Source organism: Brassica napus, chromosome C7 (genome assembly GCF_020379485.1).
Source record: "Brassica napus cultivar Da-Ae chromosome C7, Da-Ae, whole genome shotgun sequence".
In the NCBI taxonomy this organism is placed as follows: Eukaryota; Viridiplantae; Streptophyta; class Magnoliopsida; order Brassicales; family Brassicaceae; genus Brassica; species Brassica napus.
Genome location: NC_063450.1, coordinates 26,327,675 through 26,341,811, shown reverse-complemented (window position 1 = coordinate 26,341,811; position 14,137 = coordinate 26,327,675). Strand labels below are relative to the sequence as shown.

The window sequence follows — 14,137 nt, the reverse complement described above, 5'->3', positions numbered from 1 at the left end:
CACATGCAATCTTTGAATGCCCACCAGCCCGTCAAGTATGGTCTTTATCTTCAACCCCGACGTGCCCAAATATTTTTCCGGTATCGAGCGTATACACAAACATGGATTATCTATTCTGGAGGAAAAATAGTATCATGGAGCCAGAGCAAGACAGGGATCCTTATCCCTGGATAATATGGTTCATTTGGAAGGCTAGGAATGAAAAACTCTTCAGGGGCATAGATAGAGATCCTCTGGAACTAGTTAGACATGCTGAGAGTGAATGCCATGCATGGTTTGAGGCTAATGAGGTGGTACAAGCAGTGACACAAGACACTATAAATGAGGAACCCCAAGTCGTATGCTTGGAAAATATTTGTTTACTAGATGGTTCTTGGACCCTTTCAGCTAACTTTAGTTGATGTGGATGGACATGGATGGATAGCTCTGGGAATATTCAGCTTATGGGGACAAAAAACTTCTCTCGACGTTAATCAGCCTTGCATTCGGAGGTAGAAGCACTGCGGTGGGCGATGGAGAGTATGCTGCAGCACTCGACCTGCCAGAGCTTTGTGACAGACTGTAAGGAACTGATTGCTATGGTTAAGGATCTTCAGGCGTGGCCAAGCTTTGCGACAGAATTGGAGAGAATAGAGACGCTACAGAAATACTTCCCGGACTTCAACATCACTTACATTCCACGGGCGCATAATCAGACTGCAGATTTTCTAGCTAAGACTGCTAGATCTTTTAGCTAGATCTTTTCGTAGAGAGTTACACTTTGTTGGTTGTTCTATTCCGGTTTGGTTACCCAGACCACCTCAAGTTTGAGTAATAGAATAGCCTTTTGACGTCAAAAAAAAAAAAAAAAAAAAACTCTCAGCGATGGTAATATTTGTTTTCCATAAAGAAACGAATAAGTTAATTGTCGGGAGTACGAATTAACAATAACAATCAACCCCTGTTCGGGAACGCACGAGGCGCTAGTCGGGTGGTCGGGTTGGGCCTAGCGCCTAAAGAAAAAATCGGGATTAATAAAAAATTATGCGGAGCGAAATTTTTAGATTGTTTACTATGTTATAAAACATGTTAATCTTTAATTGTGTATAACATTAATACATTTTCATGTTTAAGATTGTATAAAACACACAAATAGAATATATAAACTTAATATAGTGTAATTTTTATCAAAATTATGAATATAAATGATATTTACAAAATTTTAGATCAAATAAATAAATAAAAATATTATTAAAAATAAAATATAAAATAAAAAAAATAATTAAAAAATAGATTAGACGGCTAGGCGGTCATTTAGGTGGTCTAGGCGAAGAAAATCGGATATCCGATTTTTTAAACCGATTTGGCATAAATCGGAACGGAAGAGTAGCGTCCAGGCGTCTAATAAGCGGCCGATTTTTAGAACAGGGCAATCAACTAAGAAGAACTGGTCTGATCTCTCGAACTATCATACCAACAAAACAAGACTTCAAACACTTTCCTCTCGGCGATCCTCCTCCTCCGCTCTCCACCACCGTCTCATCCGCCACCGCCGCTAATATAGCTTTCCTATATCCATCTTCACTACCACCATGCACATTGCCCTTATCATGATCACAATTATGGATAACACTATCGTCATCGTCAGTGGCAGTAATAATGACACTCTTATCAACATTATCCGCCAGATCATCCAAATCATCCCCCACCTCGTGTTGTTGATCATCACACTGATCATTCTCATCATCATCGTGATCATTATCATTATCATCATCAGATTGGTAATGAGAGGGCTCTTGAGGAAGTGCAAAAACGTCATCGTCTAGAGGAACAAGGTCGAGAGTGAGACGTCCATTAGATCTATGCGCACGGAAGTACTCGTGATGACGCACCTTCTCTTCTCTCAGGATAAGCCTCCCGTCGCTCGTCAACACACGCTTCAAAACCCACGGCATGTGCGGGAGAAGATTCTCCGTCTGAGCAAGCAACGTTATCGGCGGGGGAAACTCACGCGCCGCCGCGGCTCTAGCTGCTCTCTCCTCTCTCCTCCTTCCTCCGTAACGATACCGGTTCATAAACTCGGAGGAGGAGAATACGTCGTTTACTTCGTCGGCGGAGAGGACGTCGAAGCAGCTCTCTGTCCCGATGTAGTCTCCCACGGCGGAGGAAGATGATGATGACGTGCGGGAAAGCATGGATGACGTCAGATAAGACGAGGTTTGATCGGAAAAGATGGAAAGAGACTGATCAGAAGAACAAGAAGCCATGGATGATGATGATGACTTGGAGGAGGAAGAAGAGGCTCTCTCCATATTCTTGAATTTAAATAAATAACAAAACCCAGAAAATATTGATTTTTTGTGGGTTTTGTTTTTCTTTTATTTTTATTTAATGGGATGTTGCATGTAGAGAATTTAAATAGGGAGACAGCTAAGCGAAGGTGTTGACGTTATGGAAGGGATGGCCTCTGAGATATTACTGAGAATCTGTGACATTTAATGTTTTTCCTGTGGAAAAAAGAAGAAGGAAATGTATATTAGACCAGAAACGGACCCAAATTAAACTTTTAGCAACAGGTTTGAATGTGTCATCACTACCACATAATTAAAACCAGTCCCTATCCGATAAAAGTTTCTTAGAAATTATATACTGTCCATCGCTAACACCTTTCTTTTATCCAATGAATGGAGTTCTTTTCTTAACCCAAAAATGCATCCAGTACTACATTATAGGAAAAAAAGAAAAAGAAACTGTATTTTTTTTCAATGGGTTTCAAATATAAAACTATATATTAAAAAAAATAAGTTTATAAAACTTTAAAATACTTATAACTATGAGTAGATTTCACTACTAAAATAGATCCTCAAATTTAAAAAATGCCCCAACCTCAAATTCTTTTTTCTGCAGTCTACAACTTTAAATTATAATCAGACATCTACAACTAACTAAAAGCCTAGCACTTTAACCAATTTCTGTTTTAAATAAAAAATAAAACTGAAACTAATAATTAAATAAATTGTTGAGTATTGTGACATTCAACACTTATCAGCTGTAAACCGGGTCGGTTTACTAATGCTTGGTACAAGATTAGAGAAGGTGATAACCAGGGCGGTTATTGGAATCAGCTCAATCCACTGTACCGGTCTCGTCTATATATCTAAAGAGAAAGGGAGTTTGTTAGATCATCGGAGAAATCAGAAAGAGAAAGAACGAGTCACTAGAATCAGAGAGAGAAAGGAGAAGAAAAGATCAAGAGCTTGTGTTCATTGTATAAGTCTCTTGATTCACCTTTCTTTGTACAATCTCTTGAAGTGATTTAGTGAAATTGTTTTGCTTGTGCCGTCAAGCACCCAGACGTACGGATTCACATTGAATCCCGAACTGGGCAAACAATATGTGTGTGTTCATTTCTTTTGATTCTTTATGTTCTTGGTTGAAAACGAGAGCGTGAGAGTTGTGAGGTTAAACACATTGTGAGTGGATCGAATCAGACTTGATTGCGAGCTCAAGATTCATATTAGGAAGCGAAGTTTGATTTATTAGAAGTGGTATCAGAGCCAGGTTCCTCGGAGATGAAGGAATCGATGGCGAAGGTGAAGATCGCTTGTTTCGACGGTCAAGGGGATTTCTCGATGTGGAAGAAACGCATGATGGCTCATCTCTCCATTCTTGGCCTCAAAGATGCCCTGATCGAACCTCCGGTGACTTCTGGATCTGAGATTGAGATGAAGAAGGGCGAGGCAGAAGAAGACTTCAAGAAACGGATCAAGAAGCTCGAGGTGGAGAAATCAGAGAGAGCCGAGAAGGCGATGAACATGATCATTCTGAATCTTGGAGATCATGTACTGAGGAAACTAGAAGAATATACAACGGCGGCGACGATTTGGCTGCACTCGAAAGGTTGTATAATTCCAAAACTCTTCCAAATAGAATTCATCTTCAACACAAGTTATATACATTTAAGATGATAGAATCTAAATCTATAGATGAGAACATTGATGATTTCTTGAAGTTAGTTTCTGGGTTAAGCAGTGTGAATGTTTCTGTTTCAGAGGAAGTTTCAAGCCATACTGCTGTTGACCTCTCTCCCGTCACAGTACAATCAGCTAAAAAAGACGTTGAAGTATGGAAGAGACACACTGACTATTGAGGATGTCACAAATGCCGCAAAGTCAAAGGAGATTAAGCTTAAGGATGTGAAAGAGTCATCAAGCTCGCACAGGTCTGGTGATGCATACATCACGAGAGGAAGACCAGAGAGGGGAGACAGTTACAAAGGCAAGAACTTCAAGAGCAAGTCGAGGTCCAGGTCTAGATCGAAGCTTACATGTTGGTACTGCAAGAAGGAAGGACACGTTAAGAAAGACTGCTATGCAAGGAAGAAGAGGATGGAGAGTGAAGATGATGGTGAGGCAGCAGTGATGGTTGACAAGCTACAAGAAGTGGATGCTTTAGCTATCTCAGATCAGGATTCAAGAGGCAAATGGGTCATAGACTAAGGATGCTCCTATCATATGACTTCTAGGAGGGAATGGTTTGTTGAGTTCTCAGAGCTAGCTAGTGGTCAAGTCTTACTTGCGGATGACAGGGCGGTCTCGGTGCAAGGAATTGAAACTATCAAGATTAATGCAAAAGGAGAAACCGTCAAGTGTCTTACGAATGTTAGGTATGTACCTAACCTTAAAAGAAACTTGATCTCTGTGAGCTCACTTGATATGCAGGGGTTTATGCAAGAAGGAGGAAATGGCAAGACTTGTTTCTATAAGAACGGAAAGTTAGCTCTACAAGGGACGTTATGTGGAAGTCTCTATCTGCTTGATGGAGATACGGTGGAGCCAACTGCATACGCCGCTGTATCAAAGGATGACACTGCATTGTAGCACAGCAGATTAGCGCATACTAGCATCAAGAACCTGAAGGTGCTGGTTGAGAAAGGCATCTTGGACAAACAGAAGATCAGCGATTTGGAGTTCTGCGAAAGCTGCATCATGGGCAAGAACAAAAGGTTAAAGTTCAACGTAGGTAAACACAATTCTGAGGATGTTCTGAGGTATGTACACTCTGACCTCTGGCGATCTCCGAATGTCCACTTGTCATTGTCTAGGAAGAGGTATTTTCTTTCTATGATAGATGATTTTTCTAGGAAAGTCTGGGTTTATTTCTTAGCAACTAAGGATGAGGCTTTTGGTAAATTATGTGCGTGGAAAGGTTTAGTTGAGAATCATGTGAACAAAAAGGTTAGATGTCTTAGGACTGACAATGGTTTAGAATTTTGTAAAACTGCGTTTGATACCATTTGTAAGCAGCATGGCATAGAGAGACACATGACCTGCGCATACACTCCACAACAAAACGGAGTTGCAGACCGAATGAATAGGACGATCATGGAGAAAGTGAGATGTCTGTTGAACGAGTCAGGCTTAAAAGAAGAGTTTTGGGCAGAAGCTGTAGCAACATTTGTTTACATCATCAACCGTACTCCTTCTTCGGCAAATGATTTCAACATACCTGAAGAGTTGTGGTTGGGGAAGACACCAGGCTACAATCATTTAAGAAGATTTGGGTCAGTGATGTATGTTCATATTGATCAAGGCAAGCTCAAACCTAGGGCTTTGAAGGGCGTGTTCATCGGTTACCCACCTGGGGTAAAATGATACAAGGTCTGTATTGTTGAAGAAAGAAAGTGCATTATAAGTCGAAATGCAGTATTCAGAGAGGACAAGCTGTACAGAGACATTGTCAAGGATCGAAATGCAAAGCAGAGCCAGTATGGATCTGAGAGTCAGAACGGTGTTAAGAGTCAAATTGAGATATGTGAGACTTCAGGAACAGTTTCAGAGAGTCAAGATGAAGGTGGAGGTGTTAAGAGTCAAATTAAGATAGGTGAGGCTACTGAAGAAGTTGAAGATCTCAACAACTATCAGCTTGCTAGAGATCGAGCTCACAGAGAAATTGTAAAACCCGCAAGGTTTACGGAAGACTCAGAAGTTGCTTTTGCGTTATCTGTAGCAGAAGTCATTGACTCAGAAGAACCTGCTACCTATGATGAAGCGTTGAAGAGCAAAGACTGGAAGAAGTGGAACGCATGAATGGATGATGAAATGATGTCATTGGACAAGAATAAGATGTGGTTTCTAACTGAGTTACCCAAAGATAAGAAGGTAATTGGTTGCAAATGGATATACAAAAGGAAATCAGGCATACCAGGAGTAGAAGAACCAAGATTCAAATCGAGATTGGTTGCGAAAGGCTATTCACAATGTGAAGGAGTAGACTATCAGGAGATCTTCTCACCGGTAGTAAAGCATGTCTCTATTAGATTGATGCTATCAATAGTAGTGGACAAGGACTTGGAGTTGGAGTACTTAGATGTAAAGACGGCGTTTCTGCATGGTACTATAGAAGAAGACATTTATATGGAGAAACCATAAGGTTATGTGGTTGCAGGACAAGAAGACAAGGTGTGCAAGCTGGTGAAGTCGTTGTATGGTTTAAAGCAGGTGCCGCGTCAGTGGAACAAGTGTTTTGATCAAATCATGATCAAAAATGGGTTTGTAAAGAGCGAGTATGATCTATGTGTGTACTTGAAGAAGCTGAGGAGGCAAGAGTATGTCTACTTACTCTTATACGTAGACGATATGCTAATGGTGGCAAAACATATGTCAAATATTGATGAAGTTAAGAAGATGCTTGAGAGAGAATTTGATATGAAGGACTTAGGGCCTGCAAAGCGAATACTGGGTATGGATATAGAGAGAGACAGAGCAGGTGGAGTTCTGAAGTTATCACAGTCAAGATATGTGAGAAGATCTTACAAGTTTTCAGAATGGGAGAAGCTAAGCCAGTTTCTACTCCTGTTGGTGCTCAATTTAAATTGGTGGCGTTAAAGGAAGGAGAGCAAGGTCTGGCTAGTTCTGATGTGGAGTGTCCATATGCAAATGCAGTTGGAAGCATCATGTATGCTATGGTAAGTACAAGACCAGATCTAGCATTTGGAGTAGGTCTTGTAAGCAGATTCATGAGTAATCCTAGTAAAGAACATTAGGAAGCAGTGAAATGGATATTGCGGTATTTAGTGAAGATGCAGGATGTTGGCTTGGTGTTCAAGAAAGGTTCAGATGGGTTCAGCGTGAAAGGGTTTTCAGATTCTGATTTTAGAGGAGACCTTGATCGAAGAAGGTCTACAACTGGGTATGTTTTCAAGGTCGGAGGAAAGACTATGAGCTGGAAGTCAGGGCTTCAACAGGTGGTGGCTCTGTCAACAACGGAAGCGGAGTATATCTCGTTGGTGGAAACCATTAAAGAAGGACTTTGGTTAAGAGGAATAACAGAGGAGCTAGGGTATGATCAGACAGAAGTTGTGGTGGGATGCGATTCTCAAAGTCCAATCTGTTTGGCGAAGAACAATGTGTTTCACGACAGAACGAAGCACGTAGTGGTATCAAAACATGTAGCTCTGAAGATGAGCTTTGTTAGAGATATGATAGAAGCTGGAGAAGTGGTGATTCAGAAGGTGCATACTTCGACTAACCCAGCAGATATGTTGACAAAAGTAATACCGAGTAACAAGTTCGAGGAGGTGCTTGTTGATCTCGGGGTAGCTTACTGCTAAGGGAGTAGCTACGCTTGACGGCATAAGAGATGAATGATGAACTCATGGTGTTGATGTCAAGGTGGCGATTGTTGAGTATTGTGACATTCAACACTTATCAGCTGTAAACCGGGTCGGTTTACTAATGCTTGGTACAAGATTAGAGAAGGTGATAACCAGGGCGGTTATTGGAATCAGCTCAATCCACTGTACCGGTCTCGTCTATATATCTGAGGAGAAAGGGAGTTTGTTAGATCATCGGAGAAATCAGAAAGAGAGAGAACGAGTCATTAGAATCAGAGAGAGAAAGGAGAAGAAAAGATCAAGAGCTTGTGTTCATTGTATAAGTCTCTTGATTCACCTTTCTTTGTACAATCTCTTGGAGTGATTTAGTGAAATCGTTTTGCTTGTGCCGTCAAGCACCCAGACGTACGGATTCACATTGAATCCCGAACTGGGCAAACAATCTGTGTGTGTTCTTTTCTTTTGATTCTTTATGTTCTTGGTTGCAAACGAAAGCGTGAGAATTGTAAGGTTAAACACATTGTGAGTGGATCGAATCAAACTTGATTGCGAGCTCAAGAATCAGATTAGGAAGTGAAGTTCGATTCATTAGATAAATATATAGATTTTTTTTTGGTAAACAAATAAATATATAGATGATACAGAAGTTAAGGTATTTTGAACCACACAAAATATACAGAACAACTGCAAAAAGAAGATTTTGAACCACACAAAATATACAAGTACAACTACAAAAAAAATGCCTAGAAAGAAGTTGGTAGATGTAAAAAAAAAAAAAAAGTTGGTAGATGTAAGAGTCACGATGTGATTAAATATATACTGTTGGTCCATATATGTTGGATATATACGGTATATATTAGAATCAAGATGTGATTAAAGATTGCCTAAAATAATATACCAATATACCCTAGCCTCTTGAACCAATTAGTTAACGTTTATGGATTAAGAATCGTCATAAAATAACAGGGAGACTAAAACAGCCAAATTCTGTTGCCTGTCTTATGAAGTTTAACAAAGAAAAAAGTTGTCTTTTTACTAATTTTATTTTCCCTATGAATTAACCAGATTCCGTCCGTTCTTGAACGCAAAAAGATAGCGATTCACGAAATAAACAAGTTGTTGACTGATGTCTGATAAAACAAGTTATTGACTTATTATTTAATTTAATGATTAATTCATACACGCATTGGTCAAATCGAACAAGCTACGCGTACGTTTATTATATGTGTAACAAATTTTAAAAAAAATCGAAGCCGACTTCCACGAAGATGTTTCATAGGATTTTTTTTTCTTTCCAGATTTCAAACAACGATTTAAACCCAAATTCTATGGGAAAAGATAACTAATGTTGTGAACAAGAGATGAAATCGTGTTCTCTGTCTTATTATTTCTGAATCAAAATGTTCTCTTATATAGGGGATATAAGGGATAGATAAAAGGAAAGTATCCAAATCATAATCCTAGAGTGAAAAGGAAAATCTCCTAAAGATAAACATGAAAGATAAATGGAAACATTATCTAGACAAGGGGCGGCCGACTCTCTCTCCCCTTTGGGCTGCCGACTCTCTCTCTCTCTATGGGCCTCGGTCTTGGCCTTTGGTTCCTAGCAATCCACATTGTTCATAACACTCCAGATCCTTCAGGCGGCGCATCCCTATCTGATGAACCAGCTTCCTGAATGTTGAGGTTGGCAGAGACTTGGTGAAAAGGTCGGCTGAGTTGTCGCTGGATCGGACTTGGACCACTTGAACCTCCTTTGCCTTCTGCAAGTCGTGGGTGAAAAAGAACTTGGGCAGGATGTGCTTAGTCCTGTCTCCCTTGATGTATCCTTCCTTGAGCTGAGCAATGCACGCTGCATTGTCCTCGTAGATAATTATTGGCTCCTCCTTCTTTTGTCCCACGGCCAGACCACTCTCTTTCAAGACATGGCCGGTCATGTTCCTCAACCAAACAAGCTCACGGCTTGCCTCATACATTGCTATGATCTCGGCGTGATTAGACGATGTAGCAACTAAGGATTGCTTTGTTGAACGCCAGCATATTGCGGCTCCACTATGTGTAAACACATATCCTGTCTGAGATCTAGCCTGGTGTGGGTCAGATAAGTACCTAGCATCTGCATATCCGACCAAGTTCTCTCCTGGCCGGTTGGTGTAGAACAAACCGAGATCTTTTGTTCCTTGCAGATATCTGAACAGATGTTTCACTCCGTTCCAATGCCTTAAGGTCGGACATGATCCAAATCTAGATAGTAAGCTCACGGCAAAGCTTATGTCCGGTCTAGTATGACTAGCTAAGTACATTAAGGCCCCAATGGCACTTAAGTAAGGCACTTCCGATCCGAGTGCTTCCTCGTCCAGTTTCTTTGGTCCGAATGGATCCTTTTCCAGGTCTAAGGACCTTACGGCCATAGGACACGGTAAGGGGTGTGCCTGGTCCATATTGAATTGCTTGAGTATCTTTTCTGTATAAGTTTCTTGATGCACAAGGATGCCATTTGCTTTATACTCAAACTGTAATCCCAAACAGAACTTAGTTTTCCCTAAGTCTTTCATTTCGAATTCTTTCTTTAGACATTCAACCGTTTGGGAAATCTCTCCAGAGGTTCCTATTATGTTCAGGTCATCCACATAGACAGATATTATAACATAGCCCTTGCTGTCGAATTTCTTTATGAATATACATGGACTTATTGGATCATTCTTATAACCCTCTTTGGTTAGGTACTCGGATAGCCGGTTATACCACATTCGACCTGACTGTTTTAAACCATATAAAGCTTTGTTCAGCTTAATGCAATGTTGTTCTCGAGAACCTTTCTTATCTTTGAGCTCAATACCCTCTGGAACTCTCATATGTATTTCATTGTCCAGTGGTCCGTATAGGTATGCTGTAACTACATCCATTAGGCGCAAATCAATGTTTTCTCTCACGGCCAGACTGATTAGATATCTCAATGTAGTCGCATCCACCACAGGGGAATAAGTTTCCTCATAGTCTATTCCTGGTCTTTGTGAGAATCCTTGTGCTACAAGCCGTGCTTTGTATCTCACCACTTCTCCTTTCTCGTTTCTCTTCCTTACAAAGACCCATTTGTATCCCACTGGTTTGACATCTCTGGGTGTCAACATTATAGGGCCAAAAACGCCTCTCTTTCTCAATGATTCTAACTCCACGTTTATAGCTTGTTTCCATTTGATCCAATCTGATCTTAGCATGCATTCTTGTATGGACGTGGGTTCTAGATCCTCATCTTTATCCATGATCTCAAGTGCTACCTTGTATGCAAATAAATCATCAACGTTGATATCTCTTATGTTCCATTGTTTTCCAGACATCACATGGTCTATAGAGATCTCTTGGTTGTCCGGCTCTGGTGTCCCGTGAAGTCCAGCGTCCCGGACCTCACTTTGAGGAACGACCGGATCATCGGGTGTGGTCGGTACACTCGGCTCAACCGTCATGGTTGGCTCGACCGATCCATCTATGTCCTGGACGGTTTCCTTGATGCTCTCGGATCCAGCACCTTTCTTGGATTTCCGAGGCTGTTTGTCTTTGGAACCAATTGGTCTGCCACGTTTTAGACGTTGCTTAGACTCTGTAGCCACTTGACATTGTCTATCTTGGACGTCTAATCTTACAGGTGCATTACAAGCCGGGATGTGTGATATTGTCACTCTATTTGGGTCAGCAAATGTATCTGGTAGTCTATTAGCTAGCTCTTGAAGATGTATTATCTTTTGGACTTCTAAATCACAATCTTTAGTCCGAGGATCTTGCCAAGATGTTGATGGTCTAAACCATTCTAATTCTTTTGTTATCAACCGGCTGTTATCTCCCCCTAAGGACGGATATGTGGACTCATCAAACTGTGAGTCTTCGTATCTGGCCTTAAACAAATCACCGGTTGTTGGCTCAAGATATTTTATAATACTTGGGGATTCATATCCTACGTATATTCCCATCCTCCTCTGCGGTCCCATCTTAGTTCTCTGTGGTGGAGCAATTGGAACGTAGACGGCACATCCAAATATTTTGATGTGGGACACGTCTGGCTCATGACCCGTAAGTAATTGGGATGGTGAATATCTATGCTCACTAGATGGCCTGATGCGAATCAGTTCCGTAGCATGTAAAACCGCATGTCCCCATGCTGATACCGGAAGTTGAGACTTCATTAGCAATGGACGGGCTATCAGCTGGATACGTTTAATGAAGGATTCGGCCAAGCCGTTCTGTGTATGGACATGTGCCACGGAGTGTTCTACTTTTACCCCCATGGACATACAGTATTCATTAAACGCCTGGGACGTGAACTCACCAGCATTGTCTAGACGTATAGTCTTAAGTGGAAAGTCTGGAAAATGTGCTCTCAGCCTTATCATCTGAGCAAGCAGCCGTGCAAAGGCTAGGTTTCGAGTGGACAACAGGCATACATGCGACCATCTGGTCGATGCATCAATGAGGACCATGAAGTATCTAAACGTCCCACAAGGTGGGTGTATCGGTCCACATATGTCCCCTTGGATCCTTTCCAGAAAGTTTAAGGTTTCTTTATTAACCTTGGCTGGTGATGGCCTAGTTATGAGTTTCCCTTGTGCACATGCAGCACATGTGAGATTTTGTGGGATCACTCCTTTAAACGTGTGCCCTAATGAATTCATCATCAGTTTTCGCATCATTCCTGTTCCGGGATGGCCAAGCCGGTTATGCCATAAAGTGAATAGCTCTGAGGTATTTGCCTCGACCATACTGATCTTTGCATAGTAAAGACCAGTAGACATTGCGGGCATGGTCTCTAGGATCCTTTTATTGCCTTTGGTGATCAAAGTTATGTTAAGGAATTCTTTGTTTCCTTCTTCCCATGTTTCAAGGTGGAAACCATTCAACCTTATGTCCTTGAAACTCAATAAGCTTCTTCTAGAGCTTGGGGAATACAAGGCGGTTTTGATCTCTAGGTGAGTGCCCTTGGGCATCATCACATAGGCCTGGCCGTGACCTTCAATCAGGCTGGCCTCACCCGCAATGGTTTGTACCTTTGCACTTTGCAATGTGAGATTCATGAAATACCTTTTGTCTCTAAGGATCGTATGACTTGTGCCACTATCCACCACAAGTATACTCATCTCATCATTCATTTCTATAAGTAAAATTTACTAGACTTTAGAGACTTTGTAAGATCTTTAAAACTTTTATTATAAATGTCATAAAATAAAAACACCAAATCAAAAAAACATAAAGCAATAAGACAATGTGATTCGAAAAACTAGTCCTTTAGACAGTCAGATGTCTCAAAATCCATTTGGTCATCTTTGTTGTCCCTGTCGGATTCATCATCAGCATCATATCCATATCCTTTGTCGTCATGACCGTTCTCTTGGATCATGTTTGCCTCCGGGTTCTTGTTCTTGATACTCTCTTGATAGAGTTCGCACAAGTGCTTTGGAGTTCTGCAGTTCTTGGCCCAATGATTGTCCATCCCGCATCTGTGACACAATGACTTGGACGTGTAAGATGGTTTGGATATGCCACCTCGTCCACGGCCATAACTCCCTCGGCCCCGACCGTAATTGGAACCACGACCACGGTTATTGTGGTTTCCTCTTCGGCCGGTTGAGTAGTTATCTCGACCGTTATGGTTGTCACGCCTACGCCCCCTGTACCCACCACGGCCATGACCGTATGGTTTCCTGTTGTCTTGGGCGTAGTAGGTTTCTTTGGGATCTTTCTTTTCAACATCATGGGCTTCAGGTAATGGTGCTGTCCCGGCCGGTCTAGCTCCACTGTTCTTCATGAGAAGCTCATTGTTTGCCTCGGCCAAGAGTAGACAGGAGATCAGATCAGTGTATGTGGCAAAACCTTTTGTTCTATATTGCTGCTGCAATACAGAATTCGACTGATTGAAAGTCGTATAGGTCTTTTCAAGCATCATCACATCAGACACTTCTTCACCACACAGCCTTAGTATTGAGACGATTTTGAACAAGGCTGAGTTATACTCATCCACGGACTTAAAGTCCATGAATCTGAGATGCATCCAATCGTGCCTTGCCTTTGGAAGCAACACCATCTTTTGGTGATCATATCTGTGCTTTAAAGCATTCCAAAGATCCAATGGATTCTCAATCGTCATGTACTGATCCTTAAGACCTTCAATGAGATGATGGCGCATATAACATATGGCCCTGTATCTATTCTTTTCATTCTCATTGCTGTCCTCGATGATAGTATCACCGAGTCCCTTGGATTTTAGACTAATCCTTGTGTCTAGCGCCCACTGCAAGTAATTGTCTCCGGAGAGATTAAGGGCTGCATAGTCTCTGTTTGCTATTTTCGACATCTGATCCACATTATCACACAAGACATTAGATTCATAATGGGATCACGTGGCCGCATGATATAAGCAAGCTCGGCCACAACACATCTTATGCATTTATGATGTTCAAGCAATACTAATCGACCATGGTGCTATCAATCAAGAGCCACACGGCCCTGTCAGTTTTCTAATGCAAACAACCTAAGCTCATGTGATTCTATATGCTG

At 41.3% G+C, this 14,137-nt stretch overlaps 2 protein-coding genes across 2 annotated transcripts; both read right to left on the bottom strand.

Annotated features, from left to right (window-relative positions):
* Positions 1–1,141: 1,141 nt before the first annotated feature.
* On the bottom strand, positions 1,142–2,814 carry LOC106399052. The gene has a single exon (XM_013839530.3). It carries the CDS (start codon positions 2,289–2,291, stop codon positions 1,413–1,415), a length of 879 nt encoding a protein of 292 aa, XP_013694984.2. The 5' UTR covers positions 2,292–2,814; the 3' UTR covers positions 1,142–1,412.
* A 10,046-nt stretch (positions 2,815–12,860) lies between these two features.
* On the bottom strand, positions 12,861–13,766 carry LOC106399051. The gene is made up of 2 exons (XM_048764107.1): positions 13,030–13,766; positions 12,861–12,915 (listed from the first exon to the last, which is right to left on the bottom strand). The coding sequence occupies exons 1-2, from the start codon at positions 13,764–13,766 to the stop codon at positions 12,861–12,863; spliced, it is 792 nt and encodes a 263-aa protein (XP_048620064.1).
* Between the last annotated feature and the right edge of the window lie 371 nt (positions 13,767–14,137).

Bases quoted from the DNA above. Each gene is read 5' to 3' on its own strand.
- LOC106399052 (XM_013839530.3), bottom strand. From the start codon at position 2,291: ATGGAGAGAGCCTCTTCTTCCTCCTCCAAGTCATCATCATCATCCATG.
- LOC106399051 (XM_048764107.1), bottom strand. From the start codon at position 13,766: ATGCGCCATCATCTCATTGAAGGTCTTAAGGATCAGTACATGACGATT. The intron at 12,916-13,029 runs GTGCGAACTCTA...TGAATCCGACAG, and splicing joins TGCAGAACTCCAAAGCACTT to GGACAACAAAGATGACCAAA.